The sequence below is a fragment of the Ixodes scapularis genome, unplaced genomic scaffold, assembly GCF_016920785.2.
Source record: "Ixodes scapularis isolate PalLabHiFi unplaced genomic scaffold, ASM1692078v2 PGA_scaffold12__126_contigs__length_90152505, whole genome shotgun sequence".
In the NCBI taxonomy this organism is placed as follows: domain Eukaryota; kingdom Metazoa; phylum Arthropoda; class Arachnida; order Ixodida; family Ixodidae; genus Ixodes; species Ixodes scapularis.
The window spans coordinates 10,988,807-11,005,582 of record NW_024609838.1 but is presented as its reverse complement, the minus strand read 5'-3'; the positions used below and the strand labels follow the sequence as shown (position 1 = coordinate 11,005,582).

General features: G+C 47.5%; 1 protein-coding gene across 4 annotated transcripts in view; it reads left to right on the top strand.

Annotated features, from left to right (window-relative positions):
- The window catches only part of LOC8053167 (nuclear autoantigenic sperm protein), a 34,897-nt gene that overhangs the window by 1,811 nt on the left and 16,310 nt on the right, over nt 1-16,776 (top strand). For 2 of the 4 annotated variants that reach the window (XM_040211582.3, XM_040211583.2), the window contains exons 2-9: nt 2,453-2,697; nt 4,799-4,879; nt 8,242-8,406; nt 10,118-10,269; nt 10,983-11,050; nt 11,854-12,138; nt 14,297-14,498; nt 16,162-16,197. In XM_040211582.3, coding sequence (XP_040067516.1) covers nt 2,453-2,697; nt 4,799-4,879; nt 8,242-8,406; nt 10,118-10,269; nt 10,983-11,050; nt 11,854-12,138; nt 14,297-14,498; nt 16,162-16,197 — 1,234 coding nt within the window. The remainder of the gene's footprint in view (nt 1-2,452; nt 2,698-4,798; nt 4,880-8,241; nt 8,407-10,117; nt 10,270-10,982; nt 11,051-11,853; nt 12,139-14,296; nt 14,499-16,161; nt 16,198-16,776) is intronic. The other 2 variants (XM_040501384.2, XM_040211584.3) reach the window with 1 other exon arrangement.

The window sequence follows — 16,776 nt, the reverse complement described above, 5'->3', positions numbered from 1 at the left end:
TCTCCGATACAACATTTGACGTCGTGGATGGATGAGTGCTAGATGCAATAACCTCTATATCGGGCGATAGCATGTGCCACCTAGCCTAGAAACTAAGAACCAAAAGTATGACCCCTCCCTTTGCCCTTCTGAGCCAATTTGCTACCCCTCTGCAATTTTGCAATTATCACCAGGTGATGTGGGATATCACCAGGATGACTGTTGCAAATGCCCCTGCTCATTGTTGCCAGTATAGTGGCAGCAAGCAATTCGGAGGTGTGCGCGTAAGCATCAAACTTTATTGTCTCTAAAAAAAATACATGTTTTAATTAGATATCTTGTAGACATAATCAGGGGTGGATATTTAATCCATGGTGAAAATATTACAAAAATCAGCAACAAAATTAAAAAAAAAACAAAAAAAACTGCTTTATAGTTTTAGGGCAGTGAACAGGAGGCACCTTGACCATCTGCTATAGTCACTGGCAGAGCGAGAAAGGCAGGGTGTGTCTTGAATGCCCGGCCCTCAGCACACGCTCCATGTCTTTCGTTGTGTTTTGGCTGTGCACCAGATGCCAAAGCGTCGTTGAACGTGGGAGGCTCGCACTGGAGGCGCGGAACAATGGAAGCTCTTCCTCGTCATTCTCATTCTGTCACTATAGTTGGCGCGGCCCATGGCCGACAAGTTCAAGTTTGGAAAGGCCTTGCCGCAGAACAATTGGACACAAGCGCCGTGTTGAAGTTTGGCGGGACGTTCAGACGTTCAAGTTTCGAATCAGGTCCAATGATTACGGCCGCAGGTCGTCCGAGAGTTGCGAGAATTCCATGCAAGGGCCCGTTTCGCACTTTCGTTTGCTTAGGACCGAGCTCTTACGACGACAGAAGAGCCACCTTACAGTGCTCCTGTAGAGAGCGGAGTGATGCCAAGCGTAGCGCCCCCACTCGGCGACTAGCGACGAATGCCAAAAAGGTTCCAACTCTTGCACGGTGGATGTATCATGTATAGAAGGAAGGGGGGGTTTCATACTATCTATGCCCTTCATCGTGTGAAAACTGTTTTCTATGTCGTAGGCAAGCACTCTAAAAGAATTTCATTCACTTCTTATAGCCTGAGCGAGCGAAGAAGTCTTGTTTTGAGCCCAAATTACTTTACGGTAGCAGACAACGCAGTGGGATCTGTGGCGAGTGGGGGGCATTTCTGCGGTTCTACCAGCTGTGCCGCCAACTTTTCGTGGAGTCTCTACTGTTGAGATTAACCAAAGGAAACCGTGGCGGAAGTACCAAGGGAGGTTCATTCGCAATGGCGGCGATTCTTTTTATTAGCGCATGTTTTTTACTCTTCATTTCTTATAGAATCGTTAGGTGCTGGCGAGTGGATTAGGTTATTTGGTAATAATGGCACAAATTGTCAGAGTACCTTCCTAGTGCTCTTAGTGCTTTATTTCCTACGGGACACCAAATTATTTTTTACTTGCAATTCAAAGTGAGAAGTTGGTGAAGGTAATGTCCTAACATCGTTGACATTGGTCATGACAGTAATGACCGTCCTGCCCTCGCTGAATATCGACAAGATGGACTGTACAAAACATACCGAAGGCACAACATTTCGCGCTAGCTTGTGTCTGCTGCCGTCGTTCCGGCATCCAGAGAACTGATCTTCGGCAAAATGACCCCACGAATATTACAGTTTGTGTTCATTCGGTTCTTCAAACTGTTGCATTAATTATCGCAATAATATACACTGCCGAGTACAAAAGATGGGAGTGAAGACCTTTTTACTGATTCGCGACAGCGACAAATGTCGTCATTTGCGGTTTTCCTCGCCCTCCAGGTTAAGAAAAAGCTTTTCTCCAGCCTCGTGCCAATTATTACATTTGAAAGTGCAACGCCCTGGCATCTGGGTCCCTTTCAAATGCTCGAAATATCACGAAAACAACGACCTCCGATACCATGCCAATGCTCCCGCCGCAGAGACTAAAACATTTTGCAAAAGCGCAGACAGATTTTGCCCACACGATTGCCGTGAGCTGGTAGTGAGCGTGGATTGTTGGCGAACTCGACACATCAAGCAATGGTACTACTCTGCTCCGTGCAGGAGCATTATACAGTGGTGCTAGACGAGAAAACATGCTGGCACCATCTACGAGGTCACCTTGGAACGTCATTTCACTAGAGGGAAGGTTTTGTGGTATGAGCGAGATCAAATGTTTCTACTACATATGATAAGAAACAGTTGTTTAACATTGTCAAAAGATTTTGATTTTAGAGCAAAAGAAACTGGAAAATATAAGGCAACTGTGAGTGTTCCACGGCCACCTGTGAGACGCCGCCGGTGTATTCTCGCATCGTAAGAGATTTTGAGATGGTTCAAAGGCACACGGTCTTAAGCAGTTGCTAGTGTATTAATTAGTCTTAAGATGGCGCCACCCGTTCGACGAGAAACTTCATTGCCCGACGGGCATATGCTTGGCAGCGATGCCGCCCCAGAAGGAGGCAAGGAGGCCCCCGTGGACGCGGCCATGTTGCTTCTCCAAGGGAAGCGGCACCTGCTGGTGCAGGACTTCCCGAGCGCCGTGGCCAGCCTGCAGGAGGCATGCCAGCTCCTGGGAGTGCTGTACGGCGAGACGGCGCCGCAGTGCGGGGAAGCCTACCTCTGTTACGGCAAGGCCCTGCTTGAGCTTGCCAGGCAGGAGACCGGAGTGCTGGGGAATGCCCTGGGTGAGGAGATTGTTTATTCATTAAAGCCGAAGGCGCGTTATTTGTGTTTTCTGCGAGAAAATTGTCGCGAACTAGCGTTACGTGTGACGTCACGAGACCAGTGGTATGCTGAGTCAGTTTTCACCTAAATTTGGAATGAAAATTGACGTCACGTGACCCGTATACTGCCAGTTTTCCGCGAAATTTAGCAGAGAAATTTACTTCACACAACCTTCAGTTTCCCAACTAAATTTGGTAGGGAAATGAATGTCACGCAACCTGCATACCTTTATTTTCCCCTTCTAAATCTGCAAAATAAAATTTAAAAAGTGTGTGCGGTCTGTGCGGGACACATGTGTGCAACCTTGGTCTTTGTGAGCATAATCATCTTGCATAAGTTTTATTCATATATTTCTTTATTCAATACCTTTTGAATCTTTATTGTAGGGGGGTGCACGTAATAGAAAAAAGATATGTGAACATAATTGCGCGGGAAGCATCAAACAGCCTGTCGTTCCTCCGTTTTGGTTGGACACAGTAGCAAAACATCGTCTCCTGCGCTCTTCTTGGGAAGATGCGGGCAACGCCGGTAATGGGGTAACGATGCGATGCCTACTTCACATTTCGGATCGACGCATTTAGCGTCTTAAAGGTCACATGCAAAGAAAGAAATATGTTTTTTAAACAGCTTAGATGGAAAAACAAATGTCATAAATCAATTTTACAACGAAGAAAAAAAAATTTTAGAGCTATATTTACAGCGCTATACGAATTTGTAGTTGGCGCCCACGGGCGCCGCGGAAAAGTGGCCCTTTTTTATCACGTGACTGGCCCTTATTTATCACGTGGTGCTTGCGCTCTTTCGGAAGCTTCCTATGGCCTCTAAAAGTAACTTATTGATCTTTGTTTGAAGTATAACAAAAAACTAAGATGAATAAGTAACTTTTAGAGCCCAAAGGAAACTCCTGAAAAAGCGTAAGCAGATGTGATAGACCTGTGCGCCGGTCAGATGACGGTGGCGGCACTCCGAAGCAGACGAACTTGAGCGACGGCGGCGTGGAGAAACACATTGAAGCGGCGTTGCACAACGCTTGGCATGCGGCGGCGGCGTGACTTTGCGGCGTCGACGAGGCAGCGTGGCGGCGTGCGGGCCTACCACGTGACCAGCGGCGGCTTCCGTGGGTGCAAACTACAAATTCGTTTTGTGTCGTAAATATAGCTGTAAATTTTTTTTTTCTTCGTTGTAAATTCGTTTTTTAATATTTTTCCATCTAGCCTGTTTAAAAAAAAATTGTTTTTTTTCGTTTGCATGTGTTCTTTAAGCGCGAAACACATGCGCGTCGAAACTGTCCGATCCGATGTGCGAACTGCCGGTACGACGTTCGGAGGCGAGGGTTCTCGATGCTCTCCGGTGCTACGAAAACCCTCGCCCCCGAACGTCGTTCCTGCTGTTCGCAGGTCAGATCGGACAGTTTTGACGTGCAGTTGTTTTGCGCTTTATGCCGCCTTTGCGTCAAAGTGGTCCGAGTGGTCTCGAAGCGGCTACGAACGACAACGTGGAAGCTGGCGTGGTACGCCGTCGGATGTCATGATTGCGGCGTTTGGTCGTAGAAGGTCCGACACTGTGTACGAGCGAAGGCGAGTGTCATTGTCTCCTCAGTGTCCCAACTCACGGCTGCCGCAGCTTCCGCGAAGTGTCGGGCTGGAGAGCGACCTGCAGCAGTATATGCGTCTGCTGCTTTCGTGGCACTCTTACAACGTCATTGGGCTGAAATTAAGGGACCACTTTCGAGGACGTGGTCCGAGACACGCTTCAAGCACCACGGAGCTCCTGGCACTGGCAACAAGAGCCGAGTGGAAGAAGCGCCAATGTGGGCAGAAACGCTTCCCAAAGGGAGAGTTCCCAGTGTCTGCGGATGTGGCACTCCTGCAAAGTGCAACTCGGACATCTGGATGTATGGGAACACAAGTGTGCATTCTATGGCGTTGGGTATGGAGGTCGTCCGCAGCCTCGGTCAGAATCGAAAGATTTTTGCAAGGCTTTGGACGGCATCTCCGCCGAGGCTGTGCATGGTTTATTGCCACGCGCCTCATGCCGGTATTTCTCTGCTCTTCTCCCAAGATTCGGAGGAGGAAGAGGAAGAAGAGGACGACGAGGAAGCAGAAGAGGGGGAGGGAGAAGGAAGTGGAGGGGAGGCAGCAGGTGAGACGGACATTTTTGTACACTAACGAGCCCTCACTGCATTTGATCGATCGAAGCCCATCCTGTTATTAGAAAGGGAGCGCATGTCTCCGACGATTTGCCAGCACAAGCCGTTAAAAGGACAATGACGAGGCATTTTTGTGTATCTGAAGTTTAATGAAGCTGCAACTCGTAAGGGCCCAGTAATAAAAATGTCGCTGCGGCTTGAAATCCGGCCATTTCCCGGAAGAAAATAGCCGTTCGAGATACGACCGGCTATTTTCCGCAAGAAGATGGCCGCTCAAGTTCTAACCCCTTGGCGCTTCCCTTGATCTTTTACTCTGTCATGTCGTGTGGCAACGGCACGGAACTTGGAATGTTTGAGAAGCGACATGCTGTGTTGGGCACATCTTTATTAGCAAAAATAATATAATCTATAAGACAAATCTGTACGAACACCAAAACCCCGAAAACGCGTTGATAGAATGAAACCCTACACGCACAGTCGTGGGAATCGTAGTAGTTCAAGCAATTTCCCGAGACGTCCGTCATGACAATTCTCCGTGCCGGTTTTCGGTTTAATTTTGTACTTTTTTCGTAGCAAATGTGACTCTGCAGTAAAAACATTGTTGGGTCGTGTCTCGAGAATCAGTATCCTTTGGCAAAGAAAAACTATTGTTAATGTTGGCGGGGGAAAACGGGACTGACAGCACAAAACCCCAAACGCAGCTGTGTTTGGAGCTTTCTGTTGTCCGTCCCATTCTCTCTTGCCTGTCTTGGGTTACCATGTGAGTATTGAACCAGCTTGATTGCACTCTTGCTTAATGGCCCGTTCACACTCTTGCGACTGCTTGCGACCTCTTAAACCTGGGTTCCTTAAAACTTCTTAAACCAGAGAACACACTGGCCCCATCTATTGGGAAACAGTATAAACTCGGCGGTCCGGCATATTTTTTTTTTTATTTCTCGCGCAATATCCTTTCTTTTTTGGCTCGAAAAGCTTTTGTCAATGTTATAAACGAGCCTTTCTATGGGTATTACGCACATTTGACCTCGGAAATCCCGCAAAACTTTCGCTTTTGTGAAATGCAGTTCTAGGGTCACCGCATAGATGGCGCCACAATGTCAGTGTGTTCCCTCATTCTAGAAACATTTAAGAAGTTGTAAGAAATCTCGTCTCTCTCAGTCGTACTCGGTCGCAAGAGTGTGAACGGGCCTTTAGTTTCAACCATCAATGTCTCGCTCTATCAGTGTACCTTTCGAGGCCAACCTAACTGGAAAGTCTTCCATTCCCGTTTCCAATTGCAATCTATAGTCACTGACCTGATGAGAAGATTAGGGAGGAGTTTCGGTTTTCCCACCTCCAGGACGAGATTACAATAACAGAAAGGAGATTACAAGACAGGTGGGATTTATCTAGGGAGAATTATATGACGCACATCTACCTAGCTTAACTGGGGACAGAGGAGAATTGGCGACTCCCTTGCCGGGGGAGACGGGGAGTGATGTTGAAGGTCTTCCTGGTGATATCTGACACCGCCCTGTGATAGTTACGAAATTGCAGAGGGGAAAATCGACTTAGAAGGGCGAAGGGAGGAACCATACTTTTGGTCTTTAGTTTCTAGTCTAGGTGGCACAAGCTACCGCCCGTTGTGAAGGGCACAGCTGTTAGCATCCATCCAGCCGAGCATTCGAAAGATCTGCCCTGCTGTTCTCACCTTGTCAGCGAATATACTTGTTTAAAAAAAAACATTCCCTATACTCCGTTCTTCCTTAAGTTGATACTAGACGCTCAGCCTTCAGCACGAACGTTCTGCCCTTACTAACACAAGTGTGAACGTGCAGGCATGCGCAACCAAAGCACTGCGGAAGCCAGCAAGTTTGCGCCAAAGGCAAAGCTTCTGGTCTCAGCTTAAGGGTGAATGGAGTTTAGGCCTCCACTGTGTTGCTAATGATGATGATGCTACTGGTGTGACTCTTGCAGCCCCCAGTGGCTAGAAATTGTCTGCCACTCTTTTGGACGTTAGAAACCTGCTCAGCTCGATTCTCCACCTGTGTTTTGCGGTTTTGCATTTGGAGTTTTTCGACTGTTCTTGGAAGTTTCCGCGCACCCTTTTTGCGTTTCTGCTCAGCAATCACAGCAGACGAAGGAAGAAAAGAACGTCAAACAACCCTTGATGCGATTTTGCGAACAATGACAGCTGTTCTGCCCCGAAATAATCCCAGAGAGTGTATCTTTGCGAAAGATAGCCTTTCTGGTTGGAGTTGAGGACATATCAGTCATGTCTGTTTCTTTGCCTTGGTGACGGTACTGCGAAAAAAGGAAGCTCTCCCCCAAGCGTGCCCCAAAACGACGTCCTTTCGGTTCTTGTCCGATCATCAGGAAGTGATTGTGTCAACACGGTTGACTATTGTTGTGGTTTTCGAGACATTTCTAAAATGAACCCTTTGCCGTTGGGCTATCGTAAATGATTTTCAACGGCTAAGTGCTTTGTCATTTGATACGACTGAGCGGGCGGCGCCTCGTAAAATAAAATAAAACAAACATTCTAATCGCAGTCCTTTTGTTGCACACACACTGAACAAAAATAGCTTAAAGCTCTTTGTCTTTTTAATTTCAAATATGGTACAGTGCATTCTAAGTGTCATCGAGAGAGTATATACTCCATGAAACGCAAAAACAACAGGACAATGCGAGCATTTACCTGCCAGCTGTGACTGAAAGTGTGCCTACGTACGCTACGCCTGTCGAAATCAACAGTCCACTCGGGTAAGGTTAGCAGGGACGCCGTTGCCAAGGCAGCCCCAAACCCAGTGAGTGTGCTTGAAAAAGGTTCTCTTGACCCTGGGGCTGAGTGTTTTAATGCGAAAGCATCAACTGTCCTGTGGAACGAGCTGACGTCATCAGTTTGAAGCGCGAAAACGGCACCTAGTTTCCCCGATCCCAATAGGAGTAGAGCTGACGGATTTCGCCTTCGGTTTCATTGACTGGCGTGCGTCAACGGGGCTCTTATTGGCCGCTGTGCTCATCAGTTTCGACGACTGCTCACCCCATGGCGCTGCATGCCCATCAGCGCGCCGTTAACACGGAACGTCCAAGGTCAGCGTGCCCAGGGGAGCACACGCGCTGACTAGCGAGGAAAAGTATGCAGCGGACGAGCGGCTTTGCATGCTCTTGCATTCACAACTCGTAAAAAGTGCCTAGGCATACCTCGAGTTTTCTTTTTTTTTGAAAGGTGTATAGTCGCAGTCACATGGCGTTTTTACGCGAGCGGAGCTATGTGATTGGCAGATGACACTGCGGCTGTCTGCTATTGGCTGCACTCGGCCACGTGACAAGTTTGCTTCTTGCTTCCCATTGGCCGGCACGTGCCTCCCCACAGGAGGCGGCTCCGAAGGTAGCGAGAACAAAGCGGAGGTCCCCAAGTCCGACGCAGCCACGAAAGAGAAGGAAAAGACGGCTGAGGTTTCTTCTAGTGTCGAGGGCTCTGGGGGCGAGGGTAGCTCCTCGGTGGCAGAGGTGATGGAAACTAGGGAGGTGAAGGGAGGTGAGGAACAAAGTCTCATGCACCTGTCTCATCTTCTTCTCCACTTCTCTCTCTCTCTCTTGTGGCTCCTTTCCACCTCCGTTTCGAATAAACGAGCAACGCGAAATGCAAGCCCTTGGAAGGTCGAAAGTTGCAAGCAGCGACGTCTGTCGTTTGTAACCGATATTTTGTCTTTATTATGTTGCTCTTTGGATCGGCGGGGTGTTCTCTCGACACTCCGGTCAGGAATCGTGCTCTGAACGGTGGATTTCGTCGGCTGGAAGTAACTTTGAACATAGAAAGTGCACGCGGCAACCCTAATAAGGAACTCTGCGTCCAAAACTATATGTTTCAAGCTGAAAGAGAGATCGTCTGTATTTATCCTCGTTTTTCATATAAGTATTTCATCGGTGGGCTGTGCAAAAGCAACCTGTAGTAAAATTTGGAGCATTCTGATTAGATAGAGCAGGAAATTCTTTTTAGGGTATCGTGGAACGCTGCCACTATTTAGGGGCGATGCAACAATTTTGTACTTCGCGCAAATACCACTTAAAACGAATCCCCAATGTTGTTGGACCTATGATACACGCAATCGTTTTTCACATCAAGCAGAAGAAGTTGAAGAAGAAAAAAAGAAAAACAGCGTTCACCCCCTTAACTTGCAGCCAGAACAGAAGCAACGGGATCTGGAGCCGGTTACATGTCGACATGTTAATCATAGCTACGCGCTGGTGTAGGCAAAGCACATGGCACACGCTGAGTTTTAGACATCGTTATGGTTCGGCTCTTGTCATCATTGCAGCGATTGGACACGAGCCACTACCTGAACGCTTGTCAAGCCGTTGATCATCGAGAGCCCAAATAGAGTGCACACACAATGCTCGGGTGCAATCTATGAACCGCATTCAGATATCGTTACTGGGAGATACTGCGATCCCCCAGCTCCATCATCTAGTTTTGCGCAGGAGAGATCGAAAGAAAACGCTCGCTTTTGTCCTTGAAATGGCACCGTAACAAAGGAGTTTCATGGTCAGTGGCGTTGCGTGCGAGTGTACTTGGGTCCCACTAGTGTCACTAAACTCGAGTAAAGTGAAAAACATTTCAAGCGAATATCGTTGCACAGCCCCTTTAAGAAGTCGTAGCAGCGATGAAACACAAGAAGGTCTCAAACTTAAGCCTCGGATACATGGATGCGATTGTAGTGCATCGAATTGATATATAACGATTGTGATTACGGAGAAGAGGAAGACGCAGGGTACTGGGTGCGTTCGATTGGTTCCCTCTCAGTTCGATGCGCTACTGTCGCATCCATGTAAACTTGGCCTTAATTGCGACCAGCTCAGCAAGGAAACTGGCTGCATCTCTCAGTCGTGTGCTCTGTCCTTTACACCGTTGTCCTTCCCTGGTGTCTTCTCTTTTTCGTCCTAACCGCTTCAGAAGTCTTTGGAATTTTCTTGTCAATCTACCGTCGAATCTTTTCGGTTTTTGCACGTAACCTGTTGCTTGCAAACTGACTTTGCATGCGCGACGTTCTACACGGTCGCAACTAACCTCGAGAGACGAAGTCTTTAGCATTTTATCGGCGATCAGCTACGCCTCTTGGAAGATCCTTCTTAGGTATTTATGTACGAGCAGTGAGAAATGAGGTGTCTTTGGCACAAAGCGAGGACAGTGTTTCGGACTAGCAGGGTGTGGCTTTTGCAATGGTGTGCTCGTGCATTTTCTTCATCAGAGGGGGAGGGTCCCGCTGAAGCCGAGAAGGAGGAAGATGCTGAAGAGGACCTTGAGAAGCCGGAGCCAGCGCTGAAGGAGGACATTGAACCAAGCGAGCCCTGCCAGCCAGGGACATCTTCTGGCACATCTGCACCTGCACCCAAGGAGGAGGTAGGACCTTAATGTAAAAAAGGTGTAAGATAAGATAAACGAGTTAACACACCTAAGATGTAAGGCAGAGCAATATAAAAGAAGATATAAGATAAACAAAATAGATAAGAACCAGGAGTTTCAAAATAGATTAGGCAGAGGCTTTTCTTACTTACACAAAGAATAGCATCGCCACTGCGCATGCGCCGAATGCTAACTGTGGTTTGCACTTTGCGTGCGCTATTTTAGCGTATGTTATTTTTTGGAAATTGCACGCGTACGCAAAGAGTTTTTGCGCTCCTCCAAGGAGGATTTGTGATGAGAAATTGGCTAAAGCCAAGACGAGCACAGTTAAAAAATGGCAACTCCCATGATAGCAACTGCGGCCACTTTGCTGGCGTCGTCAGCGGCATCCTCGCGACTGTGGTTTTCAACACAGGATGACATTGCGCTCCTACGGGAAAACCTATAGCATAGCGTGTGCTAACGCAAGCACTAAATTTAGTGAAAAAATGGTTAAAGTGGAGGCGAGCTGGTGTAAGTTATACATGATGATTGAAAACCTGAGACTGTGGTTTGAAAAACAGAAAATCGTGAAGTAGAAAGAAAAAGGGACAGACAACGTCTCAAACGTTGTCTGTCCCTTTTCTTTCTACTTCATGATTTTCTGAATCGTGAAGTAGAAAGACAACGTCTGAGTGACTAACTCTTGCTTTTGTTGCCGTGTTTGACAGGAGGAGGAAGTCTCGAATCTCCAGCTGGCCTGGGAAGTGCTGGAACTGGCAAAGATCATCTTCGAAGGGTACTGGCATTTTTGTAACTTTTACTGGCATGCCCAGACATCACCGTAGGCAACCACTTAAACCAGAACTGATGCAGACGAGGCCTCTTGAGACGCCCTTTTGTGCGTTGTCCTTCATTCATCACTTTAATCTGGCAGTTGAAGCGACGAATAGCTGGTTTATACATACGTAGCTGCAGGCACGCGCCCATAACCCCTGTCAAGTTTTCTCGTTCACGCAACCAAGTAGCTTTCTAGAGCGACATGCTAATGCTCCGCTACAACCACAAGGCGGAACAGAGATTAGGAAGCTCTGACCTTGAGCTTGTAGCCTTCTCTGAATCTGTCGCAAGACTGTTTGATACCAGAAGGGCCAGGCTCGTCTTTGTCTAAAAAAGACACCAAACTCGGAAATATTTTGAGATATCAGAACAGGACAGATATGTCTTCATGTACACTAATGCACCCCCCCTCCCCCTCTAAAAAGAAAAAAAAAACAAAAAAAAAAAAAAACTCTGATCATGAATTGTGGTTTTATTTGGAGTCAACATCTCGAAATAGAAGCACGTTTAGAAAATGCTCCCGATTCAAAATGTGTCTCGTGACATAAATATTGTACTAAGAATTTTCTTTGTTTCGGGGAGAGTTTGTTGCGATGTATGTTGCCCGTCCAGGTGCCTAGTAAAATATGTTTCTTGCGAGTTGGATGTCCTTTTAAAGGCTTATAAGATTACCAGGGTGCCGGCTAACTGGCACTTCACCCCTTGCCCCGCTCCTGTTTGTCCGAGAAAGGAAGCGACGTAACGGCGGGCGTGGCGGCGCAGGCAGGCAAAGAAGGGGAGCCGGGAGGCACAGCTCAAGGTTGCCGACGTGCTGCTCAAGCTGGGCGAGATCAGTCTGGAATCGGACAACTGCGGGCAGGCAGTGGAGGACCTGGGCAAGTGCCTGTGCATCCAGCAGGAGCTGCTGGACGCCGACAGTCGCCAGCTGGCCGAGACCCACTACCAGCGGGGCCTGGCACACTCCTTTGCGGGGCACTACCACGAGGCCGCAGACGACTTCCGCGCGGCTCTCGGCGCACTGGAGCTCCGCGTGGACAACCTCACCAAGTGAGCGAGAGCGTGCCTACAGCGGCTTAAAGGGGGTAGTGTAACGAACGAAACCGGAGAAGCGGCACGGCTTTGGAAGACGGCCACGGGTGGCGCTGGCGCTTGCAGCACCGTCGTTCCGGCTATGGCTCCGGCTTGGCCGCTTGGTCAGCTTGGCTCCAGCCAGCTCCGGCCGACTCGCAGCTGTCGACTACACTGTGGTCTGCTAGTTTCACATTTTTTATTCACCTTCAAACACAAATCATGTCGTTGGAGGTTCACGGAAACAAATAATTGTTTTTGATGTATTTATATTAGTTACGAAGCGTGTTAGGGTGCCTCTATCTGCCGGCCGATTGAGGCACCCATCGGAGCTGCGGATCGAAGCGCCACCGACATCGTCTTCCAAGGAGCTGCCGTTCCCGATGCATGGTGGAGGCTATGCGATAACTACACTACCCCCTTGAAGCCACTGTAGCGTGACTTTAACTGCGACGTCTGCAGGTGCTTATAACTACTAGGGATGCTGCGAACTTCCCAAAGTTCGAGTTCGAAATGTTGAAATGTTCGAACCTCGCTAAGGTTTGAATTTTAGAAGTTTGCATCTTGAGAACCCCACTGAGGTTCGAATTCAAACAATTAGAAAATTTTAAGGTTTCCCAAAGTCCGAGTTTAAAGATATTGAATGATTTTACAGATGGTTCAAAATATTCTAACATTTCCAATTTTTTTTCGAGGTACAAGTTCGAAAGGTTCGATATTAAGTTCCAAAACTGAATTTCACGAATGAAAATCAAATTCTGCAGTTTCACACTAAGTTTTTATTTATTTATCTAGAGAGATAGTGAAATGTGCTATAAATTTTACTAAAAAGTTTGTCCAGACTATTCTGAAAATACACGAGCTCACTAGCGCCCTCACATTGTGTTCGTTAACACTCCACTCCTTCTTTCTCAGTACTGTGGTTCTAACGGTACTACCTGTATTACTCATTAATTGTCATGACTTATGAAACAAGTGTTGAACTGATTGAACGGTTCATCGAAAAGCCCCGAAGCGGTCGGGTGAACATACTTCCTACTTATTTGCGAACTAGCAGCAATCCAATCAGACGTCACCTAAATGCGGTGCTGGCATAAGACAACTAAATATGCGGTACAATCCAGTCACATAAAGACATCCAGGCTTCTCGAAATTTTTTAGTTGCTCCGGGCATTCATTTTCGGCAAGATGACCCGTGGGATGGAGAAACACTGAACACAGGCACAGCACCCGACACAAGTCAGTGTTGAGGAGAATGCTACCCGACTAAATTAGGGAACCACTCGGCCTAATACGACTGATCAGGTCACGACCGGTTGTTATCGGGCTAACCGTGTTGTCGCTGCCTGGAACTTTTCTTCTTCGACGAATGGAGGTATTGGCCGCTCTGAAATGCAGCTGGTTACTAATGATAATGAAGTAAGCGCCGATTCAGCGTTCGCTGTGGCGCATCGGTGTCGCTCTCCGCGCGCCTTTCCTTGACGTGAGGAAATCGAGGGACCTGCGTTCAAGAGCAACTAATGCTACAGAAGATGCTCTCAGCGAATTGCCCTATTTAAATTTCGAGCCTGCAGATCAGGGATTTGTTGGCCTACAGGTTACCTGGAGGCATTTTACGGAGTTGTGTGCAGGAGAGGCTTTGGGGGGAGGTCGAAAGAAAAAAGGTGCGGGGTACGAGGCCACCCCAAGGCAAATTGCGGCTTCCCGTTCGCGTAAGATTTTGGCAGTGCTCGTATTTAGTTTCCGTAAATCAATGTCAGTCATTTATCTTGGTTTGACTTATTCGCACACTTCCGTTCGCTTAGGGCCGAGTTCTTGCGATCTCTTACAATGGCAGGACACGCTGCTGCTATATATGAGCTGACCCTGGAAGTACATTTCACTAGAGCGAAGGTTTTGCAAATATTTTCGAGATCAAATGTATTATCTATGAGGAATTGTCGTTTATGACGTTCTCAGAAGTATTTTGAGCCGAGAATGAAAGAATGATACGCACAATAAATAAGAAATGTATGTAAACTGCAAGTGTTCCATGTATGAAGTTTAAAGGCACATGGTCCTAAGCGGTTTCAAGTGTGTGAATTAGTCTTATAAGATGGCGCCACCAATTCAATCCCTGTTTCACACCCCTATGCAGGCTGATAGAAGAAGGCAAGGGGAAGGAGAGGACAGGGAGCCTGGACGACGACCCCATCTGGAGGGCGGAGCGGGAAGTAGAAGACCTCAAGGGCCTCTTGCCTGAAGTGAGGGCCAAGATGGAGGACACACAGGACATGTTGCGGCAAGACTGCAAGGCCCTCAAGGACGCCACCATCCAGAAGATGATGGACCGCGTACCCGTAAGCACTCCGCGGCATTTCTTCGGGACGTCCACCAGACCTTGCGAGTGTCGGGGAAAGTTTGCAGAAAAAAGTTCCCTGCTCGCTTTCCTTTGTGTGCGTCATAAGCGAAGGAACTTGTCTTCAACTGACTGACTGACATTCACCGGTTGGGAGTTGTAGATGCGGAGTGTCAGAAATCTAGTGGCTGGCTCCAAAATTGTCTGGAAATATTGGCGTCTGCTCGTAACAATCTCAAATTTTAATTGAAGGTTTATTTTAGTGGCGCATTTTACCTCGCAAAATTTCGTGGGGTAGATTTCTTTGTGCGAAAAATTTGACCAACAAACCCCCTCGGGTCAACGGCGGACGTTGATGCAGACAACGGGTCAAGCAAGAATTGGGTTTGTGGCGCCATCTCCTGAAAGGCGCCAGCAAACAGACGACACACTTGTTTGGCAGCGGACGACCCGGTTGACTGTTTACTGCCCCTATCGACAGATGGCACCACAAGCCCCATTTCAGAGCAGCCTTGGGATTTCTGACACCCGCTTGACGATTTTAATTACGTGTTTTCATACCTACTTCAACGGCTTCGTCTTTAGACTGCCAGGCGCTGTCCGATTCGCTCAAGAAGGCTGACGAGTGAACATGCCCCGTCGCAGCTCTCTGTTCCAGCCGCTAGACGGCGTTGATTTCGTTGGAGTCGCCAATATATTGCCTTGCTCGTTTTTACCTCAAGAACCGTAGTAAAAGAAGTCTGGCTCCTCGCAGAGCATTACTATCTTCCCTGTTTATGTAGATTATTAAGAGACATGTAGGTGCTTTTTATATTAGATATGTTATCTTATCCAGACTTACCCACTTCAAATGCCAAAAGCATTGCTTCTTCCTTTAACAACCAAATCTTCTAAGAACTACTTCGCTTGGCGTAGGAACAATGCGCAAAACTTCTTCTTTTATTGAGGTGAAATTTAGCATTTAATCTAAAGTTTTGAAAGAACGCCCACTTAAAATGAAGAAATAAATGGTGAAAAACATGCGACGGGCTATCTTGGGTGATGCCACAGCAAAACTTTGTCAAAAATGAATGATAAACACTGGGGCACCTGCTACAAAGCACGTGACGGGGGAACTGATACTCTAAATCGCGGACACCGCAAATTCGCGTTTCACGGTGGGATAAACAGCGGGACCCGCTACAAACTTTCCTGTTATAGGAACCGAAAATTGCACGTGCAGGTCGCGGCGACGTGCAGGTCGCGGACGCGGGAATCTACTAAAAATTCGTATGTCACGGAAACGAGTACTGCAGATCGCGAATGCAGCAGAATCATATTTCACGATGCAAAATACACGCGGGAACAACTCGCGTGTTACTGGAGCCGATATTGCGCACGGAGGTCACGAACAAAAACGCGAGAACCTGCTATGAACTCGCTTATCAGACGTACCGTTACAGCGGATCATGCGGCGGATGCGATTCACGTCGGACATCGCGGGACGTCCGATGAGAATCGGAGGGGTGGGCGGTGTTTCGGAATTTTTAAGTTACAGATATTTTGCCACAAAAACGAGATGGGCAATCTCTCGGGACTTTACGGTAGCTGCTCCGGGTGGGATTGATGCGAGAAAGATGGACTGTCCGCAGCTTGTGATTTTGTCCTTTCTTTCTTCTTCAAAGCCTGCGTCGCCAGTAAAGAATGCTGCTTCGGGATCTGTGAGTACAGCTTTGTCTATTTTTTACCTTACTTTTCGAGAAAGGGTTGGGAGTGGTGCATGTGCAATGCAGATCCTGTAAAGCATTTGTTTAACGTACAAGTGTGTAAGCTTACAAATGGGCCCGTTCGGGGCAGTGTGGTGATTTTCGCATCAAAATTTTTGCTCGGTTTTGCCGGGATGAAAATCTTAGATGAAATGGTGCTCAAAACTATTGAACAAGGGAAAATAACATACCAATCGATCGAAATTTAGAAATTAGTCTCTTAACAAACAATTTAATGAAGAGGTGCATACCTCCTTATGAAGGTATGCCAAATAACTTATTTATCGTGCTAAAGTGTCAAGCGAGCGCTTCACACTCAAAATTCCAAGTAATCTTTTACCGTTTTCTTTTTTAATCGGCGTAGAAACAATTTCTATACTATCATGCTACTCGTGATCTCAGGAATTGCGACTACTGAATTCCTGCGAGCTGTATCCCACCTTTGTGCAAAGTTCAGCATTGGTTGTGCCGAACCGCCGGCTTTCACACACGAGCGACAAGTTGGGCAAGTCGGTGAACGTCAAAACTGGTGCC